At 38.3% G+C, this 20,000-nt stretch overlaps 1 protein-coding gene, 1 long non-coding RNA gene and 1 pseudogene across 2 annotated transcripts; 1 reads left to right on the top strand and 2 right to left on the bottom strand.

Annotated features, from left to right (window-relative positions):
* LOC138008569 (52 kDa repressor of the inhibitor of the protein kinase-like) overlaps positions 1 to 345 on the bottom strand; it is a 3,149-nt pseudogene extending 2,804 nt beyond the window's left edge.
* Positions 346 to 4,159: 3,814 nt separating this feature from the next.
* LOC138008567 (protein boule-like) lies at positions 4,160 to 18,770 on the top strand. Its single transcript, XM_068855888.1, has 11 exons — positions 4,160 to 4,335; positions 4,560 to 4,631; positions 6,481 to 6,572; positions 7,815 to 7,869; positions 10,442 to 10,498; positions 10,985 to 11,018; positions 15,442 to 15,503; positions 15,960 to 15,998; positions 16,388 to 16,439; positions 17,016 to 17,077; positions 17,904 to 18,770. Exons 1-11 carry the CDS (start codon positions 4,333 to 4,335, stop codon positions 17,964 to 17,966), a joined length of 591 nt encoding a protein of 196 aa, XP_068711989.1. The 5' UTR covers positions 4,160 to 4,332; the 3' UTR covers positions 17,967 to 18,770.
* Positions 15,932 to 18,927, bottom strand: LOC138008568 (uncharacterized). Its single transcript, XR_011124259.1, has 2 exons — positions 18,790 to 18,927; positions 15,932 to 16,578 (listed from the first exon to the last, which is right to left on the bottom strand). It is a non-coding gene; the product is annotated as an uncharacterized lncRNA (long non-coding RNA).
* Between the last annotated feature and the right edge of the window lie 1,073 nt (positions 18,928 to 20,000).

The following is a 20,000-nucleotide window of genomic DNA, read 5'->3' as shown; positions in this document are numbered from 1 at the left end:
AACTTGACTGGTGCACAATCGTGCTCAGCCAATGAAAGAGACTTTTGACTAGTTCACAAGAAACAATTGAAATTTTGCACTAGTGCACATTTTGAGCAAAGGTCTACGGAGGGGGTAGGGGCAAAGGTCAGGTCAGGCGGTCACAATGGAACGCAAGGTGCTGGTCCGCTGGAGGCTGGCAGAAAATGCAGTGCAGTTGAAGTCTGGAATTAACAAATTCTGTTCTGTATTACAATGAAACACCTGCGACGAATTTACATCTTCTAGCATGATTTATTTTTCTTAGTATTTTTTTATTGTTAGATATTTTGACTAGTTTCTGGAAACTAGTTGCACTAGTCTGTATCCAGCCCTGACTACTAAGAGTTAATGCTTGTCAATGTTGTATACCATTTTGTTTTTCTACCGAACAAAATCGAACCAATCGCGTCGATTGAGTTCGATTGGGTTCGGTAATGGAACTTAATCGAACTCACAAAAAAGTTCCAGTTCGATTATGTTCGATTGCCGAACCAATCGAACTCCAATCGAACGATTGGGTTCGATTGGTTTTTGGTTCGGTTTCGTTCGATTACCTACGCCGGGGTTTTTCCCCTTAATTTTTGCTAATGTTGTGTTATATACCTGTGTAATTCCTCAAGTATAATCAGTTGAATTATCAAGTGTACAATCGGAGATATACGTTTCGCCGATCCCTAATCAACACAGGTCATCAGTTTATACTTTGTTCAGCCATCAGTGTTTCTCCACGGCTCTCGCTGCATAAAAGACAATTTCATTCAGCTGCCGCAGGAACCTACACTCCAAGGCTACGTCTATGCAATGGCATTTCAACAGATCAAGCTATTTTTAGACGAGTTCGCACTTAAATAATTATGAATTTGGCCTGACCGCTCTCAATCCTCATTTGTAATTACTTATCATGAACGACTTGTGATTAGCTGGAAAGGTCTGGTTACACGGGAAAGTTAATCTAAAATATATCTCGGTCTGTTAAAACGCGTTCCACGAATACAATGCAGTTGTACGTTACTATTCATGGGCTCCCGGCCGCCGTCTAACTGACTTGAAAAAGGTACTGACGTCGCAACCTCTGCCTCACGCCTCCGAGATTTTTTATTACGGTATTATACCATCACCTTGAATCCTCCTTTTATTAACTCTTTTTTTTTCCCAAGATTTTCGCACGTCACGTGGAAAGAAATGTCAGAAAGAAAATGTCTTAAAAGCTGAATGCTTTTAATAGGCTGCTTGTCCTATGGAACTCAGGAAAATGCCAATCTTCTAGTTCTATGATGTTTTCTTAAATATCAACAATAGATACAACAGGCTTCTCTTGCAGCAGTCGGGCTTTCACTAAAGTTTATAAATGTGACTCGACGTACAAACTTGCTGGGGTTACAAACTATTTGTCGCAAGTGTAATAAGGGAGTGGGCAACAATATCCTGGCACTTGGTAAAGATGTACGACAGCGCCTCCGACCTTTGGCTTTCGCTACAAAGAGGCGAGGAAGGAAAAAACCGTGTTAGGCTTAAAGTGCCGCAACGTCTAAGGATTATTTTTGCTCGCTTCAGCCGCTTGGGCTTGATTGTGACAACAGAAAACGGATACATGTCATCGCAATCGTCCGCCAAGAGCCAAATTAATTTTTTGTCGACGAAGAGTGTGTCAATTTGATTTATGGCAAAATAAAATGCAAATTGCTTCATGCTTCACAAAGAAGTTATCGCACAGTCAGCGCGCCTTCGGAAGCAATAACTAAAGCTAATCAGACACGCCGCGTTCAACATTTGTAAATGTTGTAAACTTGACTATTGTTCATCAAACAATTTTGAAAGTGGAAAACGTGTATACATCATCAAGGGCACCCAACCAACACCGAGAAGAATTTGATCTGGTCGGATATCTTAGTTGAGAACTGAAGTGTCAGAAATTTTTAGGGAAGGATATCATTTCAGAATATGCGCTCCTGTTGTTCAAACGATGGATAACGCTATCCACCAGATAAATCATTATCCAGCGGATAAAGACTAGCAAAACCAATTGAGGTATCCAATGGATAGTCAGTGATTTATTATCCCCTGGATTTATCCGGTGAATAACGCATCGTTTGAACAATTGGGGCCTAAAGGTTATCTTCTAAGAACTTCCAACCCGCCATTTTCTCATCCGAAACTGCTAGGTGACGTTTTTAAGAGCCAAAAATTGCAAAAATATCCCTTCCACGTAAGGAACTACTTTTCCTTGGTTGCGAATCTTTTAGGCGATGTTTTAGTAAAGAAATATATAGCTGCTTAGCAACGTAGAACCGAAATTCTTAGAACAGTTTGACTCTCCCGAACACATATTTCACTGAAGATGATCGTTGGGTGCCCCTGTTTCATCAGCTTGAGAAACTGTGGTAAACGCTCTGTTTTCGGGTTTTCGGCGTCCAAAAAAAAAACGGACCACGAAGCCATCGTGAAAAGGAAAACATCTTGCATTCCCTCGATAATTGAAAGAAGTTTTAGTCAATCAAAATTAATCTAAGATTTATCACAACATAAAAAAAACACAGCTGGATTGCTCCATTTGCCTGGAGAAGTTGACATGATCTGGCAAATGTTACTTACGTGGAGATTATTGGATCATCTTGCGAGGTCAGAACGCAGAATACTGCATGCCGAAAAATCTTCAAATGGCCACCTCTATGGCCACTGAAATGTTCCTGGGATGTTTTTGGGGAAGGATAGAGTGAATCAACAAAAGAGTGGACTAATCTCAAAATTTGCTCGCATAAATCGGAAATGACCTTTTTCGGCACGGTTTTTAATAAAATTGGCGATAAAGGTGTTGAAACTGTTCTTTTTGAGGAGCTGTTGAATACGTCATGCCCGGTTCTTTGCCGTCAAACAAGCCGCCACACTTTTGGCTTCCGTTATGAAAAGGCAGCGCAGAAATTGAGGGCAAAATCATGTAATAATTGACTAAATCGAGGTTTCCCGTAGATCAAAATTTTACTCATCAACTGTGGGCGTCCTGGGGTGCCTGAGAAGTGAATGAAATATTGCAATATTTGACAATAATATCTGATTTTTTAATATTTGATTTTTAATTTCTTCTTTCTGTGGCAAAAAAAAAATTGATAGGTTTTCATCGTAAGTCAAAGAAAACTGTAAACATTGTATTTCACTTCAAAATCAATGACGTTTGCATTAAGCACACGAACACTTTACCGCCTGCAGGCAGCTTATTTTATGCAGAAAAATCTCCGCAATAATGCAACAATGCGAACGTGTGAAAAGTCGTTTCGGAACTTTTACATGCAATTAGCGCATACCAAAGTCCGTGACTATTTCTTCGTGCAAACGTGCATTGGGAGTGCACGTGCTTCTAAAATTTTCAAAACTGAAAGAATGTCTTTGCCTTTTCAAATTCGAGAGCCTTTCTCTTTTTAAAATCACGATTTTTAACTTGACATATTTGCTGGGTACACTTGATTCGGCTTTTATGCGCTAACTTGATGACTCCACCCCTACAAATAGTCAAGTTTAAATAAACACGTTAACGCCAGCTGCCACTTTATTCAGCCGTGGGAAAATCAACGCTCAACCTCGGTAGAGTTTCGGTTTGATGGATAGCAATATAGGATAAGGAGAATCTTGTATACATTACGTGGAATTTCAAAAACGAGTACGGAGATAAGGCGAAACAACTGCCCAATTAACTAGGCCATTTAGTATGTGAAGGAAACAAAGATTGTTTCTTTGTAATTTTAAAACAACATGTGTATAAATTTATACAGCCCATAGCTTGCTACTGATGATTTTGTTAAATGTTTTGGGATAATAACATCAAGAGACTGTTTTGATTTTCCTTAAACACGGACCTGCCTTTAAATACCTCCCTTGATAATATTTGTCAAGTGTAAATTACGGCATTTTATTATCACTGTAAGCTGTGATTTAGCGATAATACTTGAGCTTCCAATTTCCATCAACACCGATTTATCAAATCGCGTTACCAATGCCACCCACTTGAAGTATTCCAAAACACAACTTCCGCAATAGAAAGTGCAAGATTTTGCTAAAATTCCTCGCAAATCTATGTTTTAAGTCAAGGAAATATATATATATGGGGCTCGATTGGCAAATGTATCGTTCATCAACGGCATGCATTGTTTATTCCTTTGGGAAAACTGCTTGAAATTGATCCGGATGACTCCCTAATTGGTGTCAACCGAGCGTATAAATACCTCGGCATGTGCGGTCGAGGTGCAGTTACCACGCGCACCTACATTGAGTATAAGAGGTAATTTTTAACGTGTACGGTACCCTGGCTAGCTCATCACAATGGTAAGTTGAACCTGAGGTATCTTTCTTTGATTTCGTTTGTGCCGTGTTCAGCATCGTTGCATGCTTCATTCATATCGCACTTGATTGGTTTTCCGAATTGTAATTGTAACATTGAGGGCAAAAGTGCAACGCAGTGACTCCTCCATTAGAGGGAATAGTTTGCGAGAGAAAAATGCATTTTTTTTAAGTGAAAGGACTAATCTTTCCCTTATTCCACATTTTAGGATAACCAGTCCACGTATTTATTCGGCCGAAGATTCAAGAACCGATTGTTCGTTGGAGGACTTCCCCTGAATGTAAGTTTTTGTTCTAAACACCTCATGCCGTTTCTAAAGTTTGCAACAATTTGAGATTGTTGTTTTTAATGAGTAAATATTAGTTTTGTGAGCTAAACGAGGATATCTTGTGAATCGAGAGTCTACTGCGCATTTTCTTGAGCCGTTAAAAAAAACTATTGCGCTTTAATTTCAAAGGCAATGCTTTGTTTCTTAATATGCAAGGCATGATATACATCATTAATGAATTTAAAGTGGTGCGATTTAGGCACATCGCGTTCGCTTGGTCCACGTAGAAGTATTTTGTAAGGTGACGAGATAGGCTGTAAAGTAAAGCATACTGATCTGACGGAAAAAAATATACCGCAGGAACTCGCCACCTTGCTGGAATGTGAGGATCGATTTTGAAGATCGATTCGGCCAGCACTGAAAGATCAGACAATTATGGTCCTCAATAGTGCCCTCTATCATCGAGAAACAAAGGGTTTAATGATAACAGAGGGTGGATGCGGAAATAATATTTAACACTGGAAATGCCCTCAATCTTAGGTGATGACTGCTTCGGGTAATCTCGTGAAGGATAATCCTTTTGCTTGTAAGGACTTCAAGTGGTTTCCCTCTCGTTCGAAATTAATACGCGCTTGAGTTTGTGCTTAGTCTTGCAAAATGTCTGAAGCCGTTTTTCCGCGGTTTCCGCTACATTTTGCGGGCTTAGCCCATTTCAAGGGATGCCTTTTTTGACAACAAAGTAGATTAAGAAAAGTAAATGTGGTAATCTGCCCTACAATGCTAAAAAGAGGAGAAGATATTAGAAATAACCACATTCAAAAATGAAATTGTATCAAAGAAAGATTTGGCAACCACAAGTGCGCTGTTTTTGGCCAATTTCTTTCACGTCCATTGGCATATTCTTTCCAGCAATTGTTCACAGTGTAACACACAAGAATGGAACAAGATCTAGGCAAAATGTCAAAAGACTCCTTACCAACACTTCCCATTCTCAAAGAAATTTGTCAAAGTGTAGCTGATGAGATTTGTTTCAAATGGGACGTAGATCTTTTGTCTTTGTTGTTTCAATTTAAAATTTATCACCTCATTTCATGTGCTGGACTTTGTGGCTGATTGGTGAAACAACCAAATTCATGAATGAAATTGTACAGAAGGAAGATTTGGCAGCCGGAAGTGAGCTGTTTTCCTTTTAAACTTATTTTGATTCCATCGTTTATAGTGTGAAGTCATTTTTTTTTCTCTGTTAGAGATGCTTAGTTAAAAAAAATCTTGGAGAGAAGACTGTCGTGACATGTGGAATGTTTACTTCCGGCTTCCCTTCTTGGCTTAAAAACTTCTCATGCTAAAGCTCTGTAAGATCAATGTGCAGCAAGTACCCAATGAGATTCCTTCAGATGTGACCTGGATCTTTGCCTTTGCCTCATTTCATGCACGGGACTTTTGTTGGCGAGTGGTGTAATGAACTCCTTTCGCAAGCTCAGTACTTCAGAGGGCTTGGGTTTGACTCACGGAATATCACAGAACTTAACAACTTAACAAAGTTATGATTGTTCCCCTGATTCCCGGTTTCTGGGGCTTAATTCTATTTCCACAGGGTATGCACGTTTGTGACTATGAAGAAGAAAAACAATAAAAGGTCAACTGGATTTTTAGATGTGGTTTGCCTGTGGCATCCCACATAATTTGTTTTTTGATCCCTAAAATGGTTTATGTTCCCTATGGTAAATGTACTTTGTCTTTGTTCCCCTGTTCCTTATTCAAGTTTATTCCCCTAAATCCCCCTACCATCCTCTTTCATTCCAGTGAAAAATAGGCCTTCTTTTCTTTTAACACTGACAACAATATTTACTTATTTGTGCAGACTACAGCCAAGGAGTTGGCAGAGTTTTTTTCATTAATCAGTCCTGTTGTTGAGGCTAAAGTTATAAAAGATGAAAACCATATTCCAAAAGGGTAAGTGGTTTTAAAAAACCAAACCTCCTTGGGAAGAATATTCTTGGGTTTCAGTCACGTGATCAACAGCCATGTTTTTCAACGAAAACAAAAAAAGACGTTAGCATAATAATAGCTTTCAATTCCCGGAGGATTGGATCGGGACACCAACATGGCCTTCATTTCATTGTTTGGGGAACACTAACATGGCGGCTGTGACGTCATGTGAAATCCAAGAATTGTTGTTCTTTGTGTTTTCCCTGCTGACAAATTTCTGAGGATGTTTAGAAATTGACAGGGGAGGGGTGGACTGCACCTGGGAATTAGTCAGAACCTTTAATTAAAAACCTGTCTTGGGTCAATCTTTATATAATTAAGACAAACTTAAAAAGACTCGCGATAAGGATCAATACCCAAGTTTGTCTGAGATACTCAGAGCTCAGTGAAATGTACTGTATTAGTTATGGTGTGTGTGAGCACGAAAACCCACACAGATTTTTTTTGTCATTTGAAGGGAAAGAATTCAGTTTGAACTGGACTTTCATCTCATAATTTGTTGAAAAAGTGTTTTGCTGCGGATTATAAAATATAACTAATTAAAGTGCTACTATGATCAAATAATCATTTTCTTTTTCTCGTCAGATTTTGAAAGCATGTTCACTAACACCTGATTGGCAAAATTGAGCTTTGATTTTTATCCAAAGGCTGTTTATTTTGAGTTTGAGGTTTTGATTTCACGGTCAACCGTTACTCAAGTTCAAACCTGACCGATTGGACCTGATCAGAGGGTTGGATCTACGGAAAAGTGATGTCATTTACTCACTCGCTAAAAATTTCAGCGTGTAAACGCAACTTACTATATATGCAAAACACATGGTTGAAAATTTGAAAGCCCAAAATTCCCGTGCTGCATATTAATGCAGCTGCATACACACGCATTAATGCATTCTTAAACCAATGAGTTTTTGACATCATTTTCTCCTCGACCCAACTCTCTCAAGATTTTAAAGTTAGTAATGGTGGACCAATAAATAAAAAAATTCCAGTTAAAATAAACGAGTGTCTTTTTAAAATCAGAACTCAAAACTTGGGTCACTTAGTGTTTAGTTAACATACATGTAGTTTTGAAATCCAAAGAAACTGAGGAATTATTTTTTGGTCATAGTAGCACTTTAATTTGCATGAATTTCTGTAAGATTTACAGTGGACTAATTTTGTATGGTTTCAGGGGTGCTCATGAATTTCACTCAATGTTTTTGGCAGGTATGGTTTTGTAACGTTCCAAAATGAAGAGGCTGTTCACCAAGTCACTGGAATGGTAACATTTGAATTTTGTGTGTAGTGCCACCTTTCAAACATGCCAACACTTGGGTTTTTAAGTGACGCTATGATCCTCGCAATTTTTGCAATTGCGTAAAGAAGCCTGAAAATTTCAGGACTTCTGTTCAACAGGGTATGAACCCGTGACCTCGCGATACCGGTGGGACGCTCTAATCAACTGAGCTATGAAGCCACTGACGTTGGCAGCTGGTCATTTGTGGGTTTCTGTGAGGAATGAATCAACGATGAAATGATATATGAAATGGATCATATAATTATGAACTGCGGATATGAAATCATTGAAGCTATGATCCTTGCAGTTATGAACGCAATTTTTGAAATTGCGTAAAGAAGCTTGAAAATTTCAGGACTTCAACGGGGTTTGGAAGCCTTCAAGTTTGATTAACTCTAATTTCTTTCAACAAATTCGCTTAAAAAGAGTTTTTGTGGTAGTGCACCTAGTATAAGTGTACTATGGTCAGTTGGAAGTGTGCTTTGCATTTCAACAAATGAGCCCCAGAATTGGCAAAATGTTTTGCTGCTGATGAATGATAAAGCAGTTTCTATTTCAAAAACGATGGAATTAACCTTGTCTAAAAGTGAATTTTTGACTTTGCAGAAACCATGGTCAACCTCAAGAGTTATACTATTGTGATCTCTGTGTTGAATTCGCACATTTCTTGTAGACTTTAATAGCACTTGATAGAGAAACTAACAACAACAATCTGTCTTGCCGTCATCAGCAATTTTGCGATATACTTGTGCAGCCAAAACAACAATAGAAAAATTAAACAAAGCAAAAAATATCCCAAAATGTTTTTTGTTGATGGTAACTTTTTATATTTGCAGCCCGAAATTTATGTTAATGTTTTCATGTTGCAATTTTGTTGCTGATGGCATTTTTTTAATGCTCGATTGACACTTCCTAAAAACTTCCTTATGCTCTTCCTTAAAATTGTGTAGCAATATTCTTTTTACTTTTTCATCAATAGTTGTTTTGCATAAAGCATGCTAACAAAATCTGTACCATGATTAATTTGCATTATTTTTTGAGCGTTAAAATATAATTTTTGGACCTATGTCTCGGGCAGCAAGTGGTATACTTTGAGGTCACCCATCCAGATACTAACCCTGCCAGACAGGGGGCAGTAACATCTATGAACTTTTGTTGTGGAAACTGTCAGATGCTCAGATTACATGCTTAAACTTGCTGTGAAAAAGAAGTTGAACTTCATTTCAACCTCGAAGCCAATGTTTCTCTATTTCCATTTATTTCCTTCAATCTAATAATCTGGGTTAAGTATTTTACATATTACGTTCTGGAAAAGAAAAGACAGTTCAGTTGACAGTTATGGAATAAAGCACTGTATCAAGTTACTGCACTACCACACGTACGCAATGCATACCACATTTACCCGTGTATAAGTCCAACCTTTTATGGCCTCAAGAGAAGCTCCAAAAATCACCCTCGACTTAAACACGGGACAAAGATTTTGAGCCAAGTTCCAGCTAAGTAATTTATTCAAAATTAACGTAATAATGTTGTCTTGGGCACAACAAACACAGTGGACAAAAGCCGACAAAAGACTTCAAAATGAATTTAAGCAATTCCAGTTGAAATGAAAAAGGATTTGTCCAAATCTAAATGTTGAAGATACTCACAAGCACAAATATGAAATAGACACTGGAAATTTTCGTTTTCCAAAGGCGGAAAGCTCTAAAAGTCATTTCTGTTTTGTTCAACGGCTTAGTAACCTGGCGCAATACCTTGTGTTTGCGTGCAAGCATCGTCACTCATGTTGCGTGAAAATGCTGGTTGGTAATGATTGTTTTTTATTCTTTATACAAACCTGGCTGATTTAAATGTTTTTGCAAACTTCGTATTGTTGGGTTTACGAGTTTTGTTTTGTCATGTGAGAAATTATAAGTGAAGGACCAATTAAACCTTGCACATTTTCGCATTGTTCGCCAAGTTATTTTCAAAGATAACTCCTGCTTCTGTGATGTTGTACTTATCCTCTAAAGCTCTTTATCATTGAACAATGAAACAGGTTAGTTTGAGGTTTACATGTTCGATTTTCTGAGAACTTTTTCGAAACTCAAGGACAAAATGCTCTCATATAAAACAACTGCTGAACCACAAAACTATTAAGCGCTCGAGGCCCTGAGTTTTTTGTGTATCCACACTTCCAGAAATCGAAGAATACAAGATAGTGTCCCAGTAACATAATGATTTCAACAAAGAAATTAAGAAATTGCTTTTTTTGCCACCAAAAATGGGGGGTCGACTTATACATGGGATCGACTTGTACACGGGTAAATACGGTACCTATTTTTTCTCTCAAAGAGTTTCATGACTTTTTGTCATCAATTAAAGGCAGATAAAACTAATACTTGATCTATGTTAAAGCAGATATTTTATTATGGATTAAGTTAATTTTTTTATTGTTTATCGATGGATACACAATTTAAGAAAATGGTTTCTTAAATTGTGTATCCATCGATAAAATATGTAAGTCAGCTAGCAGGATTTTGATTGGTTTTTCTCACTCAACCCTTTTTCTCTCTAGGGAACCTTATTTTTAAAAAACAAGAAACTTAACCTGGGGCCAGCGGTTAAAAAACAGGTATGCATAGTTTGGGGTGTTCAACAGACTAAATTAACGTTGTGTGTGATTTACAGCAATGTCATAGGAAGATGTTTTGTGAAGCCTTTCATTGCTGTGGCACAGGGGAAGCAAGCAAGAAAATCAGAATTTAAAATAAATCTTGATGCCTTGGCTTTGCTGACCTTTTACTGTAATGCACAGTGTTTTAAACCAGGATGAATTGCTCTATGACCAGCCTCGCTTTGAGCAGGAGTCACAAAACACAGTGAATGATTCTGTGCCTCTTAGTTATAAATGTTTTGAAACTTACGTGTACATCCTGTCTTGTACTAATACGTCGCTCATATCCTTTGGCTACACTAACGGTAAAATTATGTTTGAGACCTCTCTTTGGTAAATTTGATCAAAAAATTGTGCACCTTGTTACCCCCATTTTAAGTATTAAGTTGTTGTGTATGTCTGGTGTCAAGTAGTGACCTACAGTGACAATATTCTTTTCGACAGGCAACAGCTGTTGAACCCCCAGAACTAGTTGTAGGTATGTAACTGCAAGTTGTTTTATTGAAAACTTTTTCTTTCTTTGACAAGAAATTATGGCGTACACTCCAACCAGATATCTTAGTTAATAGTCCAACCAGATATCTTAGTTGAACAGCTTTTAGAATCTCTGTACGGTGGCCAATTTACATTATCAACTTCGTTGATAAAACCAAAATTTTAGTTAAATAGTACCTTCTGTTTTTGAAACAAATGTGGTACAACGGCAGGGTCAATTTAATGCCAATGTGCGTGGCGTGCTGTACATGCCCAAAACATTGTTCAACTTTTGAAGATCATCAATGCAAAATAACGAGCATAAATAATATATATTTGTTGGAGTATTCTGAATGAGGGCACTGCACATGGAATGTTGTTATTGAAAGATTTCTTGATAAAGACAAGCAGGATATTGTCCAAATATTGAGAAAAAGTCAGTCAAAGGTATTCAATGCTATGGAACAGTTCACAAGATAGAAACATTGCAGTTGATTTGATGTGAGAAGCTGCTGGTTAAAGCCACTGATTAAAGCTCAAATTGTGGACTTTTGAATGCTCGCTAGAGTTTTGGTGCTTTCTCTCCTTGGAAGTGCACTGTATTATTCAAGTATAATCTTCTTAATAAAGATGAGGCCAAGCAAAAACTGGAAGTTTAAGGCAAATTGCTCAGTCAAAAATGTTGGCATAACAATTATTGGCTACAACCAGCTAAAAAGTAAATTAAATATGATTTAAATAAAAGGATGATTTCCGAACCCTAAAAAGAAGAGGTTATTCTTTCAGTTTTTCTTCTCGACGGTCTGCTAAAATGAAAGAAAGCAACCGACAATGCCATCCTCATGTTCAATTAATGCTTACCCGTCAGGCGACCCACAATAAGAAAGCACGCTAGCCTGAAACATCATCCCACTGTCCCCTGGCTATTGGACAGCCTTTTTATCGTGCTCTGAACAGTGACATCTTTCAGTTCTTTGCTAACGAAGAGCCACAATGGAAAGACAGCACCATTGCAAACCCCCCAAAGGAAGCCTGGCATATTGCTTCCACTAATTCATGGGGATAATTTTTGTTGCTACAATTTGTACACTGCTGCCTTTTATTCATAGAAAATTGCATTATTTTCTCGGGCCTGTATTTGTTGCTGTCCTTTGACCTGTGAACATATAACTACAAATTCAAAGAAGTGCATGTTCAAATCAGCATGCCAGTTTCAAGTTATTACCATTTAACACCCGCAGATAAGCCACACTCTGAATTTAGCAGCTCAAATTTTGGGAAAAAAGTTCTTTGAAAGAAATCTAAAGAAAGCAAAAGTCAAGTTTTTAGAAGTCTTCTTCATCCAATGTTCATCCAACATAAACACACTATTAACATGAAAATACTTTAGTCTTGCCCACAACAATCTACCATTTCACCACAACAATCTATCATTTCTACCAACCTTGACATGTGATTGATCTTTTTCTGCTGTTTGTTGACACAGTTCAACACAGTTGACTCATTCAACACAGTTTTTCCATAGATTTTTGCATTACAACAAGAAAGTGAGTGGAATGTTTGTAGATTAGTAACAAGCAAGGCTGTGCTCTAATGGTGCACGGTCGCCTGAGGCGACTAACATTTGGTTTCGGGCGAGTGAGAAAAACTACCCTGTCGCCCGGCCGGGCACTCTGGCTTATTGTATTTCTAGCAGATAAGGCAACTAAAAATTTTAATATGTTGGTGGTTACAGTTTACGAAACCTCTCAGAAAATGTTTTTTCTTCGTACGAAACAGTCGGTTCAAAGGCCGTTCCACGTGATTTCACATGTAACATAATCTGTGACTTTGCTCGTGACGGCTGGCGGCCGCACGAAATTTTGATTCTCTCTAAAAAAATAGCATTAAATTTGGAACGTGGAGTTTGGCATTTCTTGGTTATAGTTTAAAAAGAGTTGTTACTTCCGCTCTGACAGCGGTAAAGCGCGGCCGGCGATGCGGTGTAATTTACTTTTGTATGAACCCGGGAATCGCAGTTTATGCGACAGTTTATGCAAATTTAATATTTTTACAATTTTGTGCGGCTGCGCCTTCTTGGCTAAAATACATTTAGGTTATGGTTGTTTTCCCCAGTATATGTATGGAATAACGAAATAAGAAAAAAGGAAAGATATCATGTCATTTGTTGTTGTTTTAGAAACAGAGCAATCCCACGTTGTCTTTAGTTCGTGACAAACCATTGCGTGCCCCTACTACGAAAATCACCGAACTGTGGAATGTCCTCAAATTTTTATATCATCGCCACACCCACTTTTTGTTGCTGCCCCGCCCATTTTCGTCGAAGAATTCAGTTGGTAGTTAAAGTAACAAACTGAGCCTTACCGGGATGGCAGACCGTAGTTTTGTCAACCGCAAAATTTCTTTATTCCCCTGTGTCCCGACATGGCTGCATTATCTCAGTCACGTCAAATCACAGTCACACCTCCTTCGTGTTGACAAACTTCAAAATCACATTCGCGGGGCGAAAGCGTTAAAAGATGCGAGTATGAAAGCCGTATTAAACAAGCTTTTGCGCATTCATGCCGCTTCTATTAGTTAATAGCACTTGTACGTAGTAGGTTGTTCGCAATCGTAACTGTCTTTATCAAGCCGTCAAGGAATTAATATTAATTATGCAACTAAAATTTTGTTCCCACAGTTGTCAACTGCAAATTTTTTTATTCCCCTGGGGCATGCATTGACTCAGGCTTTCAAGGAATTAACATAAAAATAAAATTTTGTTCTCGTAGGATACTGGGCTTCGAATATTTTGTGGCTGGACTTACTGAAGCCAGTGACATTTAATTATTAGCATCTGAGAGAAACAGTCGTGTCGGGAAACCAAAGGGAAATAAAAAATTTATTTGCATAATTAATATTATTCCTTGACGGCTTGATAAAGACAGTTACAATTGCGAACAGCCTACTACGTACAAGTGCTATTAACTAATAAAAGCGGCATGAATGCGCAAAAGTTTGTTTGCTACGGCTTTCATTCTCGCATCTTTCAACGCTTTCGCTCCGCCAACGTGTTTTTGAAGTTTGTCAACACGAAGGAGGTGTGACTGTGATTGGACCTGACTGAGACGATGCAGTCATGTCGGGACCCAGGGGAATAAAGAAATTTTGTGGTTGACAAAAATACGGTCTGCCACCCCGGTAAGGCTCAGTTTGTTACTTTAAGTACCAACTAAATTCTTCGATTAAAATGGGCGGGGCAGCAACAAAAAGTGGGTGTGGCGACGATATAAAAATTTGAACCCATTTCACAGTTCGGTGATTTTCGTAGTAAACAAATAATGTTCGCTGTGACTGGCGCTTCGACTGCATCCACAAAAAGCTCATTCCACTGTTAAAACATTTTACTGATAATAATTTATAAGAAAAAAATACTTAAGTTATGTCCTGTAGCAATGACTTTTGTCCAAATCAAGATGACTCGCTCAAAAAAAAATTGATACCTTTTGGGTCGCGGTAGTTTAATTGTTTCACAGCAGTTTTCACAAAAGCTCCATGTGAATCAAGCGGCATTGATTCACGTTTTGAAACTTCATTTTTAACCCAACTAACCAGTAAAAACGTTTACCTGTATTAGACCCAAACGTTTTTACATAAAACTGCCGCAATCTTTACTTTTTCACTTTTAAACCTGAAAACATTGGTGGCATTGCCACTTTTCTCGTCTTTCTCAAGTATGGCATGAAAAATTTGACGGGTTGCGGGTTTTTCTTGCGCTAGCGAGTTTGACGATCAGTAGCAGCAATGTTTTGTTGAGAGAGATGGATGAAGATCTTCCTGCGTTGCTGATCTCAGATAATTAATTAAATAAATAATTAATTAATTCGGGCGACCAACTTGGAGGGCTGGGCACCCCAGCTGAAATGCTTGGGAGCCCGAAGGTCTCCCTGAAATTTTCTTTAGAGCACAGCCTTGGTAACAAGGCATTTAGATAGGACACTAAGATGGAATTTAACTGGACACTGGAAGCAGCTTTTTTCAAAATGTTCCCGCAGATAAGCCACGCCCCTGATTTCAAGCAACAATTTTTGGGGAAAAGGTCACTGGCTTATCTGCAGGTGGTTATGGTATATTTGCATGCCAGTTACCAGCATGCCACTTTCAAGTTATTTTTATTTTCTCTGTGCATCAACTGAGGGCTCTTAAACCTCATTTTGTATTTTACATGGCATTTGACAAGAAGGAATTGTTTGTTATTTTTCAAACACTCATCCTTTACTTTGGTTTTCTATTAAATCAAACACCACAATTCTTCCCACTTGGGAAACTGGTCAAACTGATTGTATTATGGCTTCAGATTACAATCTAACAAGCTGATCTTTAGATCATGCATGCTGCAGGGTAGTGGCTGGTAGTAATTATCACAGTGACTGTGTATTTGTTTTTAGTAAATACAGTCAACATGCGTGGAGAGTACTTTTATCCTGTGTCGGTCCCGCAGTATTACCAGGTATGATTTGACGCCCTTTTGCAACAACGTAGTATCAATCTGATGTCTGTTAGAAGATGTGTTTCTTGTTTAATAACATGAATAACAAATAACTTCTTAATTTTGGCACGAAATTATCATTATGTGAAATTACGTTGTTGCCACGGCAACTTTTTCTGCAGTGCCAAAATGATGTCCAGGTTTGAAAACCCATGTCTTATGAGCGTAATTTTTCACCCATGATATTTATTAATGGCCAGTCCAATCAAATGGTACACTCGTGAAATTTGGGAATAATTTCACTTGGGTTTTGTCCAAAACCAAATAATTTCCCTGAGACTTTAGGCACATGAAATTATTCCCAAATTTCACTCATCACCATTTGATTGTCTGGTATGTAGCTTTGCTGCAAGTTCTCTTTAAAACGGTACAAAACAAGAAATGCCCAATTAACTGCTCTGTATATAATTCTTTCAGTATCCTGTATACACATGCCCTACAGCTAATCATGGGTTGGTAAGTATTTTTGAGGAATAGAACTTTTCTATTTATGAACACAACTATATAATTTTTAAAAAATTGGTATTACCGGTAACTGAAAATTATGCCAATCCATAGTATGCACAGGTCAAGCCCAAGAATCACTGTAAATCCTTATCCTTCAAACTCAATTTCACCCTGTCAGAAAGCCTGAATACCTTGCCCCAGTTGTTCAAAGGGTGTATAGCACTATCCACGGGATAGATCACAATCCAGTGGATAAGCACTAACAAAACCAATTGAGTTATCAAATTATTGGATAGTGATTTATCCAGTGCATCAGCACTATATCCACCCTTGGAACAACTGGGGCCTGGTAATTAATTATTGCTGAACAAAGCCTGACAATTCTTTTTGTTTTGTAGATTTGTGAAAACCAACAGCCTACGATGATGCCAGTCGTTCACTATCAAGCTGGTTAGTGTAGTACTTAACTTGGGGGGGAGCATCAGCGTCACTTAGTGATGTTCACAAACACCACAATATTGCTAGCTTCATAAACCATTGATTGTCCTTGAGTAGCAGATTTCTGGCTGAGCAGTTACCTTTGTAGCCCCTGTGGATAAGAATGAATATGGCAGGACTTGAGACTACTCAAGAGTCTTAAAAAAAAAAAAAAAGCACTTCAGACATACGCCATTTATGAATACTGTCTATCGTAATGCAACACTCACGATAGAGCAGTGTACTTAAAAAATTCAAGTATGCAATGATAATATCACTTTGCATTTTACCATAATATGACATATTTTATTAAGTTCTGGGGCTTAGTTGAATTAATTTCTTGAAGGAACACAATTTTTGAAAGGTTTCATGATGACTTTTCCTGGCACAGATTATTCGTTGTTTCTACATATCTTGGACAATCATCTGAGTCTTAAATATTTGAGACTGAACAAAATCCAACTATGAAGTACGAAACTGGATCAACATGATGAAATAATGAAGGCAAAACTGTGACATTCTGATTATTATTGTTTCTCAATCCCCCAGTGGAACAACCATGTCTCCAACCATTACTGCATCTACCTGCATCTTCAAGGCCAGATATCCAGGTAAAATCATCTGGTGTGGTTGACGTTATGGCTCTAAGGCAAGGTTGGGGGTGCTACTGGTAGCAAGACTCTGACTGTGTCGACTTTCATACATGTAGCGGAATCTGTTGTTCTCCCTCTAAAACACATGAAGTCCCAGCAGCTTCAGAAATAGTTAATTGTGTGTGAATTTGACTGACCTGCTGGATGCTGACAACTATACCCAATTGTTGTTGACCAAATTAAACTGCTCTTTGCAGCATGTGAAATTGAAGTATATACATTGACTCTTAAGACCTGTTTTTTTTTTTTATATATACTATGTCATTTCAAGAGGAAAGGAAAATTTTTGGCCTCCCTCCCCTCTCCATTGTCAGGGGCACTCAACGAGAACATAGTTCAAAACCACTTAAAGCATTCCTTGTTAAACGTATTTTAGAATTAAAACGGTAGATATAGGCATATTTTTATGCCCTAAGATTTTCATCTATTCGGATTTCTTGGCTGAAAGTCTAGTGATCCGAAAATCATAGGGATCAAAACTTACCTTTTTGAAAATTTCAGCCAGAAAAAAGGTTCTCAGAAAAACTAGGTGACCTTTTTAGGGTAAAAATGTGTTTAAAATGGGCAATTATACCATGCTTGAGACGTTGGAAAATCCTAGGACAGGCAGGCAAGCAAGAAATTTTACAACAAATGCTCTGAAAATTCTAGATCTCAAATAGTCTTCCGAACAGATATTTTCCGAAAATTGATGTTGGGTGCCCCTGCCTTTTGGATAATGATATTATCATATTGCTATAATGATAACCCATCCCACCAAATGCTCATTTTTATTTGGTTTCAGATTGGACAACCCACAATTTCTAGGCGGCGGAAAAATGTTCCCCCAAGGTTCAGGCCTCATTAATAGGTGCCTTTCTCCCAAGCTGAGATTCGTTGTGTATTCCTCAGCACAAAAAAAGTGAGACTTCCCCAGAGTGGAATCCTTAGTTGACAACCAAAGTTGGAATCTTAGTTAAATCTAAAAGTGGCTGTAACATTTCACAATGTGAATGACCTAAATGGCTTGTACATACAATGCATTACATTGACATTATACAGTAATTTCTTACTGCTGCAAATCCTTCAACAGTATTTTAAACAAATTTTACCTCATTTGATTACAGATCAATGATCACTTATTTCAGTGATGAATTTGCATTTTAAACGACCAGTAATTAAGGTTATTTTACTCTTGTGAGGTCTTGCAAATAACCAAGGATAAGCAGTATAATGCTTGGTCATAATCTCTTGTGTTCACTTCAATTATCACAATCAGTAGACTTTGGCCTTTTAACGAGGGTTTCTCATTTGAGCCGTGATATTACAACAGTCAGTTTTCGATTTTAAAGCAAGAGTTGACTGCTAGATAAAATTTTCTTGAACGTTGTTGAACGGAACTTTCTTAATATCTGTATATTATATATGCAGCGTCTAAGTGATATATCATTGGCCTGAATTTTAATAAGGTTATTTATTTTTGCTTTGGCCTGTGCCGTAGTGAACCTATCACCAGCATATTAATGCGTAACTCTTCTGAATCAACTGTGACTGATCTTATTTTCATACGTGTAAAGTATCAATTAAGATGATAGATCAGGCATTTTTGAAAATATTTATAACTGTAAATGATGCCAAAAGTTTATAGTGATAACCCTTGCATATTATTAAATGAAGGGAATGATACCTACGCTTTCTGTGGAAGTTTTTTCCAGGGGAAAAGTGACCACAAAATGCATTTGGGGACGATGTAGCGCTGCTGACGATTTTAGCCCGGGGAGAATAGGACCGAATCGTGCATTCACGCTTTTCGTAGTCTCCTTTTGAATGTCACGCAACGCTCCCCCCCCCCCCCTCCCCCAAGAGAGTCGCGTGACGCCACGCCCCAATAACGGCTGCGAAGTAGACTGCGCTTTCCGTCGAAGTGCAAAACATGAGGTGCAAAACATGAGGTTTTCGAGTTCAAACTTCTATAATTTGCGCTACAAAAAAAGCACAATGTCCAAAAGATGAAAGACGCTGCAGATCTAGCGGTAACGTGAAATTTACGGATTTCATTTACCATCGTTGTCCCCTGAACATGCCTGAATCGCTGATCGCTTCGCCAAAAAAAAAAATCCATAAGCAAGTGCCGCCTTCGTTATCAAGCGGACTTGAAACGTTCCTAATTTGGCTAAATTCTCAACAGGAAAAGTATATTCAAGCCATGTTTTCCCCTTCACAAAGAATGTCGTTGCTTGACCTACGAACTACGCGATAACATTTCAATCAACACGCGCCAGCAAGTAGTGTCCTTCGCAGCCGTTGTTAGGGTCGTCACGCAACGCTCCTCCCCACTAACGGCTGCTCACGAGAGAGAGAGACATTCCTTTCCCTAAAATTGACATGTAAGAAACAGGCTTCCATATTCTGGACACCTGGTCCAAATCCTTCTCCATTACTTGAAAGCAAACATGGTGGATCTATCTCCTTCTTTTTCAAAAGTGCGTGAACAATTCAAGTTTAGCGAGTTAAACAAGCATCAAAAAGAAGCGATTATATCTGCAGTGCTGAAGGAAAAGGACGTATTTGTTAGTTTACCAACTGGCTTTAAAAAATCTGTCATTTTTCAAGCTCTACCTATGGTATTTGACGGCTTCACTGGCGAGTCTGGCCACATTGTGATTGTTGTTTCGCCTTTGCTTTCCCTGATTTAAGGATCAAACCGAACGCTTACGACAGGTAGGAATATCCTGCGTAAGTCTGAGCGACGCGAGTACGTAATACGCAGGGAGAAATAGATCACGTTGATATTCGGTTGTCTACGCGACGCCAGATTGGCGTAGCCGATAACAATAACGTGCATTCCATTGGTTCTCAAAAACAAAGGGAAAGGAATGTGTCTCTCTCGTGAGCAGCGGTT

This window comes from Montipora foliosa, chromosome 6 (genome assembly GCF_036669935.1).
Source record: "Montipora foliosa isolate CH-2021 chromosome 6, ASM3666993v2, whole genome shotgun sequence".
NCBI lineage: Eukaryota > Metazoa > Cnidaria > Anthozoa > Scleractinia > Acroporidae > Montipora > Montipora foliosa.
This window is presented reverse-complemented; position numbering and strand designations above follow the sequence as displayed.

Coding starts and splice junctions, on each gene's coding strand:
- LOC138008567 (XM_068855888.1), top strand. Junction 7,870..10,441: donor TTCACCAAGTCACTGGAATG/GTAACATTTGAA, acceptor TTTTCTCTCTAG/GGAACCTTATTTTTAAAAAA. Junction 11,019..15,441: donor ACCCCCAGAACTAGTTGTAG/GTATGTAACTGC, acceptor ATTTGTTTTTAG/TAAATACAGTCAACATGCGT.